We start from the raw sequence: 18,809 nt of genomic DNA on the forward strand, positions 1-18,809 counted from the left end.
AATTTCAATATTTGAAGCAGTAAGAATAATATACTCAAAGTTTTGAAAGAAAATTAGAAATATATCTTTCCTCAATGAGGATGAAATAATGACATTTCTAGCCTAACAAACACAGAAAGTTCACTTCTGTCTCATCTAGCTTTTATAAAATGTACTTGGGAAGAAGCATATATCTTATATTTAATTTTATATGTATGCTATATTCCCAATGAAATTTTTTTAAAACGCTACATCCACAGCAGAAGTTTTAACAATGTAAACAGCCTATGATGAAGGCAGAAAAAGGCATTAGGGAAAAACTGTCAAAGATGAGAACAAAATTGTTTATAGCCTTATATATGAGATATTCCTCTAGACGAGGGCCCAAAGTACACATGATAGAAATGCGGAGGGCTCATGTCAGATGGAAAAGGACAGGATCCTACTCTGATGATGGGGATCACAGCTGAGAAGACAGTCCTGGCTCATCACGCATCAGAATGTACCAAAGAGAGAAAAAGCTTCAGAAGGACACATCCGGATGGAACAGCCTCAATCTCTGTTCTACTTTAGAATTTTATGTCACTCTTCACTTTTGTGGATCCTTCCCAGCTGAGAAAATCCAGTCAAAATATGTTGAAGCTCTTTACCTGCTCTGTCCTTTTTCTCTCTTTTTGTTGTCGTTCTCCAGGAAGAGAGAGATAGGTTTAGGAATGAGCATACATTTGAAGAATACAGAGGGGTAGAGGGAAGGAGGAAAACACTTTTTTCCCCATCAGATTTCTGAGGTCATGTATATTTTACTAAAAGGGAAACTGTTGAAGATTGATTTCTATTTGCGAAAACAAAATGGTATAAGAAAATATTCGCAGGAGTAGAATGGTAATAATTTACTTTCAATATGTTATGTGTGTATCAGGATTTTACACAGTGGTGAAATTGAAAATGTGATCCATAGGATAAAATATTTAAATATTAGTAACTTTAGAGATGTTCTGACCAGAAGGATAGTTTTTTACAAATAATTCTTAACCTGGAAGGTCAAAATAGTAACAGCCCATTATGAAAACGGACATAGCTAGAGATATATTCACATTAACCAGACCTCAGTTACAAGTGAGGGTAACAGTATTTTTAATCACGCAGTATTAAAAGGCCCAGGAATAACATGGAATGTATACATCAAAGATTCAGGTGATTCATGAAAATTACACAGTATGAATTGTATTTGTTGTTTTATGAATATTGGTGTGCCTTCTTTGGCTTTGCTCATTTTCTAATTGCAATCAGCAACTAGAAGTTTTCTTTTTCTTTCTTTATTTGCATAGAAAATAAAGTTTTTCTCTTTTGTAAAGCTCCATAGGAGAAAAGGGAAAAATGAATATTTCCTATGACTTTTTCATAAATAAACGGTTTTCCAGTTGGTAGACTTCTAAATCAGAGTTTAAAATTTGTGATACACAATAAGAGTCTATATCAGGTGTATATTGTTTATTTTGCCTGTTTTCCCCATGTATTGGGAAAGCAGTGTGCTATTTGGTTTTCCTAACATTTTCATTTTGATTTTCTATGATAGGATTAAACTGCCTTGATAATAAATACCAAAAGATTCCAATTCATATTTTTCCTGTTATCTCTTCCTTTAGAGGTACAGTGGCAGTAAAATGAATGAAAGAATTAAAGTGAAATGAATTATTTTCTACTTATCTGACATATACTATGATTCGCTCTGTATAATATTGCCAATGGATAATTCTAGGACTGTGCTACCTAGGGTTTTATAGAGCTGGGTCAGCTGAACTGAATTAATGATTGATTTCTAAAAGCTTCCCTTAAGTAAACTTAATCTATTTTTGCCTTTTTACATCCTAGGTGCCCAAACCAGTAGATTATTCTTGCCAACCCTGGTAAGTATTAAAAATGTTTATGTAGCTGAGTTGAAATACCATATCCTTAGCTCGAGGACGCCTTAAATGAGGGAGTAGTAAACTACATTCCATTTCCATTTGTCCTGGCTAAAGCTGTTTTCAGATGCAACAAAACACCATAATGAATTTATATATTGCTGACCTTTCCATATCTTTATCAGAGAGTGGTGCATGTGTGTGTACAAGCACATGTACTTGGCTGTAAATCCAAAGTTTATACCATCCACAGAGAGGAATGGGACATGGGCAAATGTATATTGTATTTTAGAAGAGTAAATTTCATGGAGTTGAGAAAAAAGGTATGATTCCATTTTCTGAAACTAAAATTTAACCCAGAAAGGACAGTAGATCCTAAAAATACATTTTATAACACATAATATTGGAGGAGCAAGATGTGTCCAAGTCTAAAGTTTTAGGTCTCTGTGGAGCTCACATAACACTTGGAGGTTAGCAGTATCACTAACAGAAACAAGGAAGCAGTAGATAGTGATTATTATTTTTTAGACATTATGAGTTTAAGGGGAAATGATATCCTCAACTGGAAAAACTATTCAGAATCTAGAATAGTTATAATCATTATATGATAATAACTAACATATTCTGGGTATTTAGTATGTACTTAGTATTTTACACATTTTGTTTTGTTTTTCCAACATCTGTATAAGGAAGGTTATTTTTATTATTTTTACAGATGAGGAAACAAAGGTTAAGGCCAACCAGCTAGTAAATGGTACAGCCAGGATTCCAAGTTATGCTGTCTGTACATTGGCATACCACCTGTTAAAGTACAAAACATGGGCATATTTACTTATTGATATTTGCTTCCTGAATTTTGAGTTTGGCTCCTCTTAAAATGACTGCATCTATCTTTACTTTCTTGATATTGAAATATATGTATACAAACTAGATATCAGGATATGTATATAAATGAGATATTCTGAGAGTATATAGTACTAGTTCAGTTTGCAGGTGTAGCTAACACCTGAGTTCTTTGATATTTTAAATTCTGATCATTTTCTGTTATATAACCAAAGCATGAAAAATGCTGGGTTACTGTAGGAATATATTGTCCATAGTATGAGATCCTCTCCTCAGCAGTCTTGCTCTCCCTCCCCAGCAATCTCTGCCTTCTGTGGTCATTGTCTGCTTTCTCTGACATCCCTCTCTGGGCTTCAGCACTGAGCTTGCTGGAGAAATTGTAGCAGGTCTGTAATGGAACTGGAAATCTTTGCTACATGTTTACCTGGTTTAAGATAAATTTCAGGTCTTACTTTTCGTGGAATTAAAGACTGTAATCCTGACAAATTAAGTTTGGAGAATAGAGCTGATAGCATGGATAATCAAACTGAAAAACATAAAGGACTGGTGAAATCATGAGAGTATGATGATAGTTTCCTTCTCTTTTCTTTTACTATTTTTCATGTAAGTAGGCATAATAGTTACAAGAGTAATGATTTTAGAGAAATACTAAAGCCACAAACTAGATGGATTTTTTTTTAATTGGAGTATAATTGCTTTACGATGTTGTGTTAGTTTCTGGTGTACAACGAAGTGAATCAGCTATATGCATACCTATATCTCCTCCCTCTTGGACCTCCCTCCCATCTCCCCCAATCCCACCCACCTAGGTCATCACAGAGCACCAAGCTGAGCTCCCTGAGCTGTACCACAGGTTCCCACTAGCTATGTATTTTACACATGGTAGTGTATTTATGTCAAACCTAATTGCCCAATTCATCCCACCCTCCCCTTCCCCCTGTGTCCACATGTCTGTTCTCTACGTCTGTGATGCATTTTATGAAATAAACCAATCAGGTACCTGGGAACCAGTCAGGGCACAGGAGATTTGTTTTTGAGCCCTTTGTTTTAAAATGTACCCTTGCCAATATGTAAAATTCTATTGAATATATGACCAGTTAGAAAAGTATCGTTCCTACTGATAAAAAAAAAAAATCAAGATGTTCAGATGAGGGAAGACCCTTGAAAACAGTAAGAAATAGATATAGTATAATTTCATAATTACTTTTTCTTCTTTTCTGAGCAACTTGGACAATTTCTTCACACTAAGCAGGCAGTTTCATGTGAAATGACTTCTGCTAAGGAACAAAATGATCAGAAAATGAAATCTTCAATTTTAGAAATACTAAACTGTTTAGAGAAAAATTACACTGTGGTTCTCAAGTCATTAAGAAAGTGAATAACACCAACTGTATGGTGTATTCATTATTTCCACATTTTAAAACAAGTTGTTCCCATAAGGTAAACTTTATCTCTTTCATAGGCCATGAAATAAAACAGAATTCAAGATGATTATCTTCAACAATCTATGTTTTGGGGTGTCATGAAGGCAGGGATGAGGCATGGGGCTTAAATCTGGGGAACTGTCTGAAAATCCTTATGAAGAAAAGGATACAGATGCCAAGGAACCTACCTCATCCTCCAAGTAGTCAGGCAACTTACCTTTCCCTACCTTAGCAGGAGACATAAGTTAGAAGGTATATTACATGGAAAAATTGAGCCATATGGGGCCTAGACTTGGAAAGAGCAGGACCAGCAGAGATTGGGAGAGCTGTCATACTGAAACCAGATGGGTCAAATTAAGGAAAGTCAATATACAGACTGATGATGATTCCCAGTTCCTTTGTGTAGCTCAATTTCAGTACTGTGACAGCTGTGTCTCACACACATGGACTACTCTCTTCTTGCATCCAGATAGGAATTTGGAAGATTTTTCTCTAAAGAAACAGAATAGACTCAAAATAAAAAATCTAAAATCCAGCCCCATCATAAGGTTCTTGCCAAATGATCAGGTTCCCACCCAATGAGCCTCCCTTGCTTCCTCCACACAGAGCTTCCAGTCAGTTCTTGGCTTGGATGCCCTTCCTCTTAAATATAAGCAGACAACAAGGAGTAACCAGGCGTTTGAGAAAAGCCTTGAAGTAAAGAATAAATAGGAAAAAGAAACTTGGAAGAATTACAGACATTAGAATGGGCAGAAGAAAGAAGCCTTCAAGTTATATTCTCAGAATTAAGAGATGACAATGTATCCATAGAAGTGAGCTGGATGTTTTATAAAAGCAACAATCAGATAATAAGAAAGAGCTCTTCTAGTTAAGTATTGAGTACAGAAACTGGAAAATAAAGTTGAGTAAATCCTTCAGAAAACCAAAGAGAGATAATATGAGAGAAAAGATAGAGTAGGGGGCTTCCCTGGTGGCGCAGTGATTGAGAATCTGCCTGCCAATGCAGGGGACACAGGTTCGAGCCCTGGTCTGGGAGGATCCCACGTTCCGCGGAGCAACTAGGCCTGTGAGCCACAACTACTGAGCCTGCACGTCTGGAGCCTGTGCTCCGCAACAAGAAAGGCCACGATAGTGAGAGGCCCGCGCACCGCGATGAAGAGTGGCCCCTGCTTGCCGCAACTAGAGAAAGCCCTTGTACAGAAATGAAAACCCAACACAGCCAAAAATAAATAAATAAATAAATTTTAAAAAAGAAAAAAAAGATAGAGTAGACAAGTGACCTGAGAAGTCCAGCCTTCACTTACTAGAACTCCAGAAAGGGAAACTGAGAACAATTATCAAAAAAAAAAAAAAATACAAAAAATTTTTTTTAGAACTGAAGGGTATATGGCTCCAAATCAAAGATGCTACCAAGGGCCAAGGACAATATTGAACATTTAGTACAGCACATAACTGAAAGGCATATTAACATGAAAGTTTGCTACATAGAGAAAATAAAGCATCTGAGAGTTTCCAGGGAGAAAAAAATTCAGATTACATACAAAGACTTGGAAACCAAGATGGCACTGAATTGGATGTTAGAAGAGTAGAGCGATGCCTTAAAATTTGAGAAGCAAATAATTTCTCACCTATAATTCTATATCCAGCCAAACTGTGAATTAAGGATTATTAAGTAAAATAAAAATATGTTCATAGATGTGAGGCCTTCTGAGTACTAAATCCCATGTATTCATTTATAGGAATCTGAAGGATGAGCTAGTAAACCAAAAAAGAGGGAGATACAGAATCTAGGAAATGGGAGTAAAGGGATGTCCAGGACTACAGTAATTCAGCAGGCTTAGAGAGCAAGCAGTAGTGATTAGACCAAGAGGGTGGAGAGCTTGCTTGGGAAAGATGAATGTCTCCCCATAGAAAAAATTATTACGTACAGTACATGGTGTTGAAAATGTATCACTGAGGGGTTTATAATCCTCTTGGAGAATTTGGAAAAAATCTGTGGTAGAGACAAAGAAGTTTGAGCAAAACAAAAACTTGAGGACTTTTTTTTTTTTTGCGGTACGCGGGCCTCTCACTGCTGCGGCCTCTCATGTTGCGGAGCACAGGCTCCGGACACACAGGCTCAGCAGCCATGGCTCACGGGCCCAGCCGCTCCGCGGCACGTGGGATCCTCCCGGACCGGGGCATGAACCCACGTCCCCTGCATCAGCAGGCGGACTCTCAACCACTGCGCCACCAGGGAAGCCCGAGGACTTGTTTTTTGATGTCAGATGTTCTTCGAATGTGACAACATGACACAACTGGGTAAGATGATGGCTTAGCTTTGGAGAGGTTACACAAAGAATGAGGTGCAGCACTATGAAGGCATGAGCATAAGTGGAGAAACAGTGATTTTCCATCCTGACATCTAAAATTGATAAAGACCCAGAAGGAGAAGAGAGGGAGAAAGGGCCTGAGAAAATAATATTTGAAGAGATTATAGCTGAAATCTTCCCTAACATGAGAAAGGGAACAATCAATCAAATCCAGGAAGCACAGAGAGTCCCATACAAGATAAACCCAAGGAGGTACATGCCAAGACACAAATCAATCAAACTGACAAAAATTAAAGACAAAAAATATTAAAAGCAACAAATAACATACAAGGGAACCCTGATATGGTTATCAGCTGATTTTTAAGCAGAAACTCTGCAGGCCAGAAGGGAGTGGCACAATACATTTAACATGATGCAAGGGAAAAACCTAAAACCAAGAGTACTCTACCCAGCAAGGCTCCCATTCAGGTTTGATGGAGAAATCAAAAGTATTACAGATAAGCAAAAGCTAAGAGAATTCAGCACCACCAGACCAGCTTTGCAAAAAATGCCAAAAGAACTTCTCTCTACAGAAAAGGCCACAACTAAAATCAAGAAAATTATGAATGGGAAAGCTCACCAGTAAAGGCAAACATAAAGTAAAGGTAGGAAGTCATCCATGCACAAATATGATATCAGAACCAGCAATAATGAGAAAAGGAGAGTACAAATGCAGGATATTGGAAATGCATTTAAAATTAAGAGATCAACAACTTAAAACAATCTTGTATATATATAGACTGCTACATCAAAACCTCATGGGAGATATATAATGAGAGGAGACAAGATGGCAGGGTAGAAGGACACATGCTCACCCCTTCTTATGGAAACACCAGAATCACAACTAACGACTGAACAACCACCAACAAAAAAATGCTGGAACCTACTAAAAAAGATATTCTACATCCAAAGACAAAGAAGAAGCCACAACAAGACAGTAGGAAGGGCACAATCGCAATAAAATCAAATCCATACACACCAGGTGGCCAACTCACTAACTGGAAGACAATTATACCACAGAAGTTCTCCCACAAGAGTGAAAGTTCTGAGCCCCACATTAGGCTCCCCAGATTGGAGGTGTGGCAACAGGAGAGGGAGCCCTCAGAGAATCTGTCTTTGAAGGCCAGCAGGATTTGATCACAGCAGTTCCACGGGACTGGGGGAAACAGAAACCCCACTCTTGGTGAGTGCACACAGGATCTCATGTGCACCAGGACCCAGGGAAAAACGTGGTAACCTCATAAGAGACTGAGCCAGACTTACCTGCTAGTATTAGAGGGTCTCCTGTGAAGGCAGGGGTGGCTCTGGCTCACTGTAGGGACAAGGACACTGGTAGTGGCAGGTTTGACAAACTCATTGGCATGAGCCCTCTTGAAGGCTGCCATTATCTCACCAAGACCTGGCCCCACCCAACAATCTGTAGGCTCCAGTGCTGGGATACCTCAGGCCAAACAACCAACAGGGCGGGAACACAGCCCCATCCATTAGCAGACAAGCTGCTTAAAGTCTTCCTGAATAAACAGCTGCCCAGTAAACACACCCCCTGACATGGCCCTGCCCACCAAAGGGAGAAGACCCAGCTCCACCCACCAGTGGGCAGGTACCAGTCCCTCACACCAGGAAGCCCGCACAAGCCTCTTAGACAGCCTCATCCACCAGAGGGCAGACAGCAGAAGAACTACAACCCTGCAGCCTGCAGAACAGAAACCACAATCACAGAAAGACAAAATGAGACAGCAGAGGAATATGTCCCAGATGAAGGAACAAGATAAAACCCCAGAAGAACTAAGTAAAGTGGAAATAGACAATCCACCTGAAAAAGAATTCAGAGTAATGATAGTAAAGATGATCCAAGAGCTTGGAAAAAGAATGGAGGCACAGATTGAGAAGATACAAGAAATGCTTAATAAAGACCTAGAAGAACTAAAGAACAGATGAACAGTACAATAACTGAAATGAAAAAATAAACTAGAAGGAATCAGTAACAGAATAACTGAGGCAGAAGAATGGATAAGTGACCTGGAAGACAGAATGGTGGAAATCATTGCCATGGAACAGAATAAAGAAAAAAGTATGAAAATAAATGAGGACAGTCTACAAGACCTTAGGGACAACATTAAATACACCAACATTCACACTATAGCAGTCCCAGAAGGAGAGAAGAGAAAGGATCTGAGAAAATATTTGAAGAGATAATAGCTGCAAACTTCCTTAACATGGGAAAGGAAACAGTCACCCAAGTCCAGGAATCACAAAGAGTCCCAGGCAGGATAAACCCAAGGAGGAACACACCAAGCCACATAGTAATAAAATTGATGAAAATTAAAGATAGAGAAAAAAATATTAACAGCAACTAGGGAAGAGCAACAAATAACATACAAGGGAACTCCCATATGGTTATCAGCTGATTTTTCAGCAGAAACTCTACAGGCCAGAAGGGAGTTTCATGATATATTTAAAGTGATGAAAGGGAAGAACCTACAACCAAGAATATTCTACCCAGCAAGGCTTTCATTCAGATTTGACAGAGAAATCAAAAGTTTTACATACAAGCAAAAGCCAAGAGAACTCAGCACTACCAGACCAGCTTTGCAACAAATGCCAAAGGAACTTCTCTAGGCAGAAGAGGCCACAACTAGAATCAAGAAAATTACAAATGTAAAATCTCATCAGTAAAGGCAAACATACAGTAAAGGTAGGAAATCATTTCCACACAAATATATCAAAACCAGCAACTGTGAGTGGAGGAGAACACAAATGCAGAATACTGAAAATGCATTTGAAATTAAAAGACCAACAACTTAAAACAATCTTGTATATATATAGACTGCTATATCAAAACCTCATGGTAGCTGCAAACCAAAAATCTACAATAGATACACACACAAAAAAAGAAAAAGGAATCCAAACACAACACTATAAATTTGGTCATCAAATCACAAGAGAACAAAAAAGGAAGGGAAGAAAAAACACCAACAAAAACAAATCCAAAACAATTACCAAAATGGCAATAAGAACATACATATTGATAATTATCTTAAACATAAACAGATTAAATGCAACAGTCAAAAGACACAGACTAGCTGAATGGATACAAAAACAAGACCCATATATATGGTGTCTACAAGAGACCCACTTCTGATCTAGGGACACATACAGACTGAAGTGAGACGATGGAAGAAGATATATCCATGCAAATGAAAACAAAAAGAAAGATGCAGTAGCAATGCTACAGATCTAGGGACACATACTGACTGAAAGTAAGGTATGTAAAAAATTCTATTCCATGCGAATGGAAATGAAAAGAAAGCTGGAGTAACAATACTCATGTCAGACAAAATAGACTTTAAAATAAAGACTATTACAAGAAACAGAGAAGGGTACTACATAATGATCAAGGGATCAATCCAAGAAGAAGATATAACAATTGTAAATATACATGCACCCAACATAGGAGCACCTCAATATATGAAGCAAATACTAACAGCCATAAAAGGAGAAACTGACAATAACACAGTAATAGTGGGAGACTTTAACACCCCGCTTTCATCAATGGACAGATCATCCAGACAGAAAATCAATAAGGAAACACAGGCATTAAATGACATATTAGACCAGGTGGACTTAATTGATATTTACAGAGCATTCCATCCAAAAGCAGCAGAATACACATTCTTCTCAAGTGCACATGGAACATTCTCCAGGATTGATCACCTGCTGGGCCACAAAGCGAGCCGCAGTAAATTTAAGAAAATTGAAATCACATCAAGCATCTTTTCCAACCACAACGCTATGAGATTAGAAATCAACTACAAGGAAAAAAACTGTAAAAAAACACAAACACGTGGAAGCTAAACAATATGCTACTAAACAACCAATGGATCACTGAAGAAATCAAAGAGGAAATCAAAAGATACCTAGAGACAGACAAAAGTGAAAGCACGATGATCCAAAACCTATGGGACACAGCAAAAGCAGATCTAAGAGGGAAGTTTATAGCAATACAGTCTTACCTCAGGAAACAAGAAAAATCTCAAATAAACACCCTAAGCTTACACCTAGAGCAACTAGAGAGAGAAGAACAAACAAAACCCAAAGTTAGTAGAATGAAAGAAATCATAAAGATCTGAGCAGAAATAAATGAAATAGAGATGAAGAAAATAGAAAAGATCAATGAAACTGTAAGCTGGTTCTTTGAAAAGATAAACAAAATTGACAGAACTTTAGCCAGACTCATCAAGAAAAAGAGGGAGAGGGTTCAAATCAATACAATTAGAAATGAAAAAGAAGTTACAACTGACACCACAGAAATACAAAGGATCATAAGAGAGTACTACAAGCAACTATATGCCAATAACATGGACAACCTAGAAGAAATGGACAAATTCTCAGAAAGGTACAATCTCCCAAGACTGAACCAGGAAGAAATAGAAAACATGAACAGACCAATCACAAGTACTGAAATTGAAACTGATTAAAAGACTCCCAGCAAACAAAAGTCCAGAACAAGATTGCTGCACAGGCAAATTCTATCAAACATTTAGAGAAGAGTTAACACCTATACTTCTCACACTCTTCCAGAAAGTCACAGAGGATGGAACATCCCAAACACATTCTATGAGGCCAGCATCACCCCAATACCAAAATCAGACAAAGGTACCACAAAAAAAGAAAATTACAGGCCAACATCACTGATGAACATAGACACAAAACTCCTCAACAAAATACTAGCAATCTGAAACCAACCATCGGCAGGCAGACTCTCAACCACTGCGCCACTAGGGTAGCCCTGGAATCTAATTTTAAACAATGATACAAATAAATTTATTTACAAAACAGAAATGGACTTTGGGATATTGAAAACTAACTTACAGTTACCAAAGGGGAAACGTTGTGGGGAGGGATAAATCAGGAACTTGGGATGAACATTCACACACTACTATATATAAGATAGATAACCAAGGACATACTGTATAGGACAGGGAACTCTACTCCATATTCTATGATAACCTATAAGAGAAAAGAATCCAAAAAAGAATGAATATATGTATATGTTTAACTGAATCTGGTTGAGAGTCCGCCTGCCGATGCAGGGGATACAGGTTCGTGCCCCAGTCTGGGAAGATCCCACATGCTGCGGAGCGGCTGGGCCCGTGAGCCATGGCCACTGAGCCTACGTGTCCGGAGCCTGTGCTCCGCAACGGGAGAGGCCACAACAGTGAGAGGCCCACGTACCGCAAAAAAATAAATAAATAAAATAAAAATAAAATTGATAAATTGTAGTTTAATCATGTTATTTAGAAATATTCAAGTAGATATTAAAAAATAACAAGGAAAAATAGGTGAAATACTTGAAATGGGACTTGGGGTAGAATCTGATAAGATGGGGTAGTGCTGCTTTTTCATTATAGTTTTATAGTACGACTTGACTTTTAAAAATTACGTTCATGTGTTACTCTGATAAAAATGCTTATGCTGTATGCTAATTGCCATAAATGCTATGAAGGAAATTAGGGATACTGTAATGAGAATAATGGAGTGGAGAGTGCCAGATACAGGACAGTGTTCTTTAGCTGGAATGGTCAGAAAAGACTCTCTAAACCTGAAGGATGAGAAGCAATGTGGGTTGACAGAGGGTGAGAGTTTTCCAACACAGGAATATAGTCCATGCAAAACTCTAAGAATTCTTGAACCTGAAAGAAGCCTGGAGACTAGTAAAGAAGGGGTTTGTTAGAGATAAGATTTAAGAGGAAGATGTGAGTCAGATTTTACTAGGTAGTAATGAGTCAGTGGTTATCCTAACTTTAACCCAAGGTACCATCTACATAAAATGCCCTTAGCTTTTCTTCTGTACTTGGTGGAAACCTCACATGTCCTCCTCCCTTTACAAACTTGTCAAATGCCTACCATGTGTATTTTAAATATTGGATTGGCCAAAAAGTTCGTTCGGTTTTAAATAAAAATAAAACATCTTTCATTTTCACAAAGAATTTTATTGAACGTATTCACTAACCGAACAAACGTTTTGGCCAACCCAATATTTAGCATAGATTAGATGTGGGTATTTTCACTGGGTTACATGAGTCCATATGTGAATCAGAAAATTTTCTAGAATATTAATTTGAAAGATAGCTGATCTCAACATAAAAGTTTTTCCTTTAACTTTTATTACCCATAATCTGATATATTTTGTCAATAAATGCTAAACCTGTATTTGATGCGAAGGGTCATTGAAGAATATTTTAACATTGAATTTGGGCCTTTTATTATTATTGTTATGGGATCTGGGTATGCTTAAGACCAGTATAGTTTAGGAAGAATTGAATTCTGGTTTTGAAAATATCTACCTTTTAAAAATTTTATTCATTACTACCAGTTTCTTAAGAAAATTGGTTATCAAAATTGTGGACTACAAGAATTAATCTTATATCCAAAAAATAATTATTTTAAAATAATTTAAATTGTTTCTGAATTTTCTTACAACAATACTCAAAGGAAATCTTGTTTCATACTGTTTTACCTAGAAAAGGTGAAATTTTGGAGGAGTGCGTGTATGTGTGTATACGTGTATGTACATCTGTGTGTGTCTTAGGCAGGGCAACCCTTCCCTACAAGTCTTTTTCTTTCTTGTCCTTAAATTCCCCACAACTCTCTCTCTAACCCAATGCCTATTAATTCTTGTCTTTGTCCCATTTATTTACTTGATAAATATTTAGTGTATGTTAGGTGATATTCACTTCACTGTTGTAATCTTTGTAGAGCATTTGTGTTTGGACGTATCTAAAGGACTTTTTTCTGCATTATTTTTTTGAAGTACTATAATTGGTACAGAAGTAAAAACAGTTCAGATCTGCCACTAAATTAAAATCCTAACAGATACATATTTTTAGCCTCTGTTCTCTTCCAGGTACATTACCCAAATTTTCTGCATCTTTGTTTCTTATAGGTATGCTGGAGCAATGGAAAGATTGCAGGCAGAGACTGAACTTATTAACAGGGTAAATAGTACTTACCTTGTGAGGCACAGGACCAAAGAGTCAGGAGAATATGCAATTAGCATTAAGTAAGTGGGACAAGTACTTTTACAGAAATAGCTTTCCTGTTTTCATAATTGCATAGATCATCTGACATATATAACACTGAAGCTGAAAACCAAGGTTCTAATTGCAGCAGAAATAATGTATCATCTCTCCAGACAGTTCATTAATACTTGAAAATATCTGTTAGAAAAAATGGTATTGTGTTATAGGCTGCTAATTGGCATGCTACATTTCTTTCATAACATTGTACTTGATATGTGTATGTTTCTAGTAAATCCTAAGAATTATAAATTACTAGATTTTATTTTGTTTTTCCATATTCCCAAATTGATCTTATAAATAAATTGGGCATAGTGATTGATCAAATCTAACCCAACCCCCCCCGTCTCACTTCAAATATTGGTTGTATCTTCAACCAATCTAGTGAATATATTTTGTTAATTAGCTGTCACCAGTGTATTGGCATAGGTATATATTTTGTCTTCAGAATTAATTCCTATAATGTTATTGGGGCATGCCCTCTGGTAATTATTGATTTCTACTGATTAAAAACACATTTATATTCATAAGTTATTCATTGCCCACAGGTACAATAATGAAGCAAAGCACATCAAGATTTTAACAAGAGATGGCTTTTTTCACATTGCAGAAAATAGAAAGTTTAAAAGCTTAATGGTAAGCATTGATTAGTTCTTTTCAATCTGTGGTCCTTATTTTTCTCCTATTAGAAAGGTCAGTTTAATTCTAGTTTCTTGGAGTATTTGCTCACTGAAACATTGTTTAAAGAGAATCATACCATAATTATGCAGCAGAATCCTGAAAATTTTAATTGTAAGAATTCTAGTTAAGTTTTATATTGCCCTAGACATATTTTTCATTGTAAACTAAGTTTACAAGTTTTAGATAATATTTCAGAGTCCACACTAGAAGATTCTTAGAGCCACAGACACGTTCAAAACAATCAACTTTCAGTTATTTGTGTTTTACCTTGTTTGAATGACACACAGCAGAGTTTTAACATGCTTCTTTCTTCCTCTGCCTCTATCTCTTCATTCAGGCAGAGGAAGATATTTTAAATTATAACATTAAAAAGTTGTAATTGGTAAAATACCACTCACGTTTAGGTTCATTTCATGCAAAACATACTGTCAAATGGAAAACCTTTTTGTATTTTCTGCTATTTTAGGTGACCTGTACTACAGTTCTCCTTCATTAGCTTGGACAATTAAACATTAACAAGGTGGCATTTTTACCACATGACAGTGATATTTCATAGGAATTTTACATTTAAATTGAACAGTATGTTGTTACCAACTTGTTTCAAATAAATAAAGATTATTAATTCTGATGATTTTTAAAAGTGTAACTTAGCATATAAGAATAGTATATGTCATATCAACAATACATATATCAGTATGTCATTACATGTGCATTGCTTGTGCACATGTGCATTCACTGTCAGTGCTTGTGCATTTACTGTCAATGCTTGTGCATTGACAGTAAAGAAGAAAGTTCTTATTTCATGAAAAATGATCTCAAGTCTGTTTCTCAAGTTTGCAAGCGTTTCTTGAGATAATGAAGAATTTGGAGATAGGACATAAGATGCATTTGTAGCACTCTGATAAGTACTTTGAGTAACATTGGGAAGGACCACTCATTGATTGAACCATCAGTCAAATGATACACACTGCATCGTTCCAGAAAACATCTCAAAGCACTTTGCAGATGTTAACATTAAAGTTAAAACTGAGCGTAAGAGAGCCTTACAAAATAAGCCAGCTTGAAAGCCTTATCTAAAAATTTAGAACTGCTTCAAGACAGGAATCAGCGTTTTAAAGAAATTGAAGCATCTTGAGTTGAAAGAAAAGTAAGAAAACCTCTCTGGACATAAATATCACATTCCCAATTCAAAAGCTAAGGATGGGTAGCAAGACTGTGTCCTGGAAAATGTAAACCCTGTCAAGTTGGCAACCAAGATCCAGGTATGCTCCCTGCTGGCAGTGAGTTATGTTCTGCTGGAACAAGCAGGCTGTGCACAAAGAAAACTGGACCTGAGGAGGTTCTTCCCTAAGGGAAAACCTAGCAGGGAGGTAGCAAGTGGATGCACAAATAATGAGTAACAGCCCCAGCCGAGACACGATAAAAGCGTGAACAGGGAGTCTCCACATCGCTGCAAGGCACACCAGCTTGACTCACCTGAAGAAATTAGGGTGGTTGGTAATGAAGCTGCTCCGTGGTATTATAGTTAATAAGAGGCTTTAAAAAAAAAAAAATGCTGTAGGGCCAAAGCTGACTACCAGCCTTGATGACTTTGAAAGCAACAAAAGGGACTTCCATCACAGGAGATAAGCGAAGAGGATGAAAGGAATAGTCGCTGGAGAGGGCCAATCAATTCAGCTCTTTGTCACCTGGATTCAGCTCAAGAAAGTTCCTCATCCTCTAAGGTCAGATGTGAAAAGCCAGTAAATACTGCATGACCTGGATTAGTGGACACAGATCCTCAAGTTCCTATCTGCATGTAAAGCTGTTATCATAGTATAAGCAATAAAGACCCAGAATTCAAATAACTTGGACCAGAGAGCATTAAAAGTTTCTGCAATGATGTTCTGGAAAGGGAATTAAAAGTAGTTGTCACAGAGCTAAAATAAGCTCCCCTTATATGCTATGTGTAAGACATCAGAAATGCCACTGCAAGAGACACATGCATGTTTTTTCCTCCATATCTGGGGATCTTTTGTAAGGAAGTACATAGTGCAGAGGGTTAAGGGAGGGGATTAAGAACTAACTGCAAAACTACAATGAAAAAAAAAAACTTCAGCAAAAGGATATGACAGACAAGGAGCTGAAAAATCTCAGCCTTAGATGAATACTTCTGTCAGCTCTTACAAAATCACTGTAAACGTTGCTGAAGAGAGTGTTGAAGTTGTCTGGACCTACTTCCTCCTCTTTGTTTCTGTTCATTTGTTGAACAAATTTATATTGAGTCCTCACTATGTGAAGTTACTGTGTTTTTGCACAATTCAAAAAGGACTCAACTGTTCAAAACAGCTTTCAAATTAGTAGATCTCTGTGTACTGAGAACCTCACAATAGTGCTGTCCTTTGACCCTCCACTGGGAAATGCCACATGGATACCTGATCAGAAGGAATGGCTCCTATCTCAGTAACTAGCCCCTCTGGAAGAAGAGAGAAGGTTGATAGGCACCTTGGGAACGTAGGGGCTTCTCTGAACCTGCATCATGCAACCTCAAGGAGGTTACATTTTATCGTGCTGGTGTCAAATAACACAGTTCCCATTATAAGTACATAACAGTCTATGCATTTTCTTTAGTTCAGTATCTTCCCATCATGGCTGGTAAAGTTATATTCATCTACCTAATGACACTCATTAGGGCCTGGAATTAAATTTAATTTGGAAAGGATGTAAAATGAAAACGAAATCCAGAATTTGTTTTAAATTAGCCAGTTTCTCGAAAAGAAGATTGGCCTCAGGTGGTTATGACCTAACCTTTTCCCTCTGGTTTCAATGGCTCGGTTAATCAAAATCTTTGTTTTTCTTAGTCAGTAAATCCAAATTCTAAATGAATTTCTGTATCCAGATTACAAGGCATTAATTTTGTTCTAATTTTCATGTATGCCAGACAGTCCCTGTCCAAATGCTGTTTATAAATCAACTCCACTGCCTGTTTCCTTGGTAATTGGAATGACTGGCTCTCACTCATTATTTTTCAGAGAGACCTGAATTGTTGACACCACTGTGTCAGTGTGAGATAAGGAAAGCTTAGCAATTTCTTTTGTTTAGAGTCTTCTTCTTTACTTGTAGTACTTGAAGGTCAATGATTGCTAAAGCAGAAGTGGATTAGACTAAAATACTGAAAGGCATAAGTTGGAAGAGTTCCACCATGGCACTATTTAATTCTACCCAGTTAGAAAGATGTAGGGAGATTTACCCTCATAAGACTGTAAAAATGGAACTAAAATATCTTCCATGCTCAGTGAAGTGATAAAAAAGTGTTTTACAGCTTACCAAGCCACATGACCCTAGGCCTTGGAAAAGTCATTTTTTTCTTCCATAAAATTTGGAGGTGGGTAGGTATTAAATGATGACCAAGTCCTTTTCAGTAATGATAATTCTGTAGTTTCTAGCCAACTTCACATAAACCTTAATTCATACTAATTCATGATATCATGCATAAAATTCATATTACTTATAACAAAATTACACTGAAGTTCAAAGTTATTGGCTTATAATTACTCTCAGGTTGATTTTCACATTTTTGCTAAAGAAAAGAACACATTTCATTCAGTTTAAATGAGAAGACTAAGAGAACTGTTATATATATATATATATATATATATATATAGTGTCGCTGATGCAAATGATAATAAAGTGTACCGTTCTTCCAGAGACCTTACAAAATTTTGCATTTAAAGAAATTAAATGATAATATTGGTCTCTAAGTAGAATTTAATTCCAGACATTGCCTTTGCCAGCCATGCTAAAATCACCATAATATAAATGCCATATTCTGATCAGTGAAGTCATTTTGAGGATATAATCTTCTGATATTTTAACTTTTTTTTTTTTTTTAAGTTGGTCAGGTTCCACATTCCTTTGCTTCATCAAGGGCACCCATAATCTGGGCCCAAGCAAGGAAGAAAGGATGGAAGAAAATATTTTTAAGTGTCAAACCATAGCATCTTGGGTCTAAGAGAACAAATTCCTGGTATACCATAGATACTTAGAAAATGCTCCTTCCCTTTGCTTCACTTTTTGCATATTTACATTTGCCAGGTACTATCTGCTAATAATATGATGTAGTTCAGAGCACAAACTTTGGAGCCAGACACCAATTATACAGACTTGCCCAAAGCTGATTAATCTCACTGAGCCTTGAGCATCAGAGGGAAAAGGCCCATCTCTTGTTTCTTGTTTGAAGATTGTAAGAAACTATATAAAAGGCCTGGCACATGGGATCATGGTAACTCTCATGATTATTCACACGTACCAGGCACTTTATACGTTCTTTGCTATAGCCTGTGAAATGGTTTATTATCCCCAGATGTGAAAGGTAAAGAATCTCCATTTGCCTTATCCAGTACTTTAGCCAAACCAGGCTCCTTTTAGTTTATGAACGTGGTCTTTGTTATGTTTGTGTCTGTTCCCAGCCTGACTGCTCTACTTAAAATAATCCTTCCCTCCTTCCTGGCTCTTGAAATTTTACCTGTTCTTCAATTTAAGCCAAGCTACCTCCATCATGAACTCTTC

The 18,809-nt window shown here is 37.0% G+C and overlaps 1 protein-coding gene across 7 annotated transcripts in view; it reads left to right on the forward strand.

The window, feature by feature from the left end:
• Nucleotides 1-18,809, forward strand: part of VAV3 (vav guanine nucleotide exchange factor 3) — a 395,385-nt gene that overhangs the window by 352,774 nt on the left and 23,802 nt on the right. For 5 of the 7 annotated variants that reach the window (XM_004263108.3, XM_033434212.2, XM_033434205.2 and 2 more), the window contains 3 exons: nucleotides 1,852-1,886; nucleotides 13,448-13,564; nucleotides 14,129-14,216. In XM_004263108.3, the coding sequence (XP_004263156.1) occupies nucleotides 1,852-1,886; nucleotides 13,448-13,564; nucleotides 14,129-14,216 (240 nt within the window). The remainder of the gene's footprint in view (nucleotides 1-1,851; nucleotides 1,887-13,447; nucleotides 13,565-14,128; nucleotides 14,217-18,809) is intronic. The other 2 variants (XM_049700678.1, XM_049700676.1) reach the window with 1 other exon arrangement.

The sequence above is a fragment of the Orcinus orca genome, chromosome 1 (assembly GCF_937001465.1).
Source record: "Orcinus orca chromosome 1, mOrcOrc1.1, whole genome shotgun sequence".
Taxonomy (NCBI): domain Eukaryota; kingdom Metazoa; phylum Chordata; class Mammalia; order Artiodactyla; family Delphinidae; genus Orcinus; species Orcinus orca.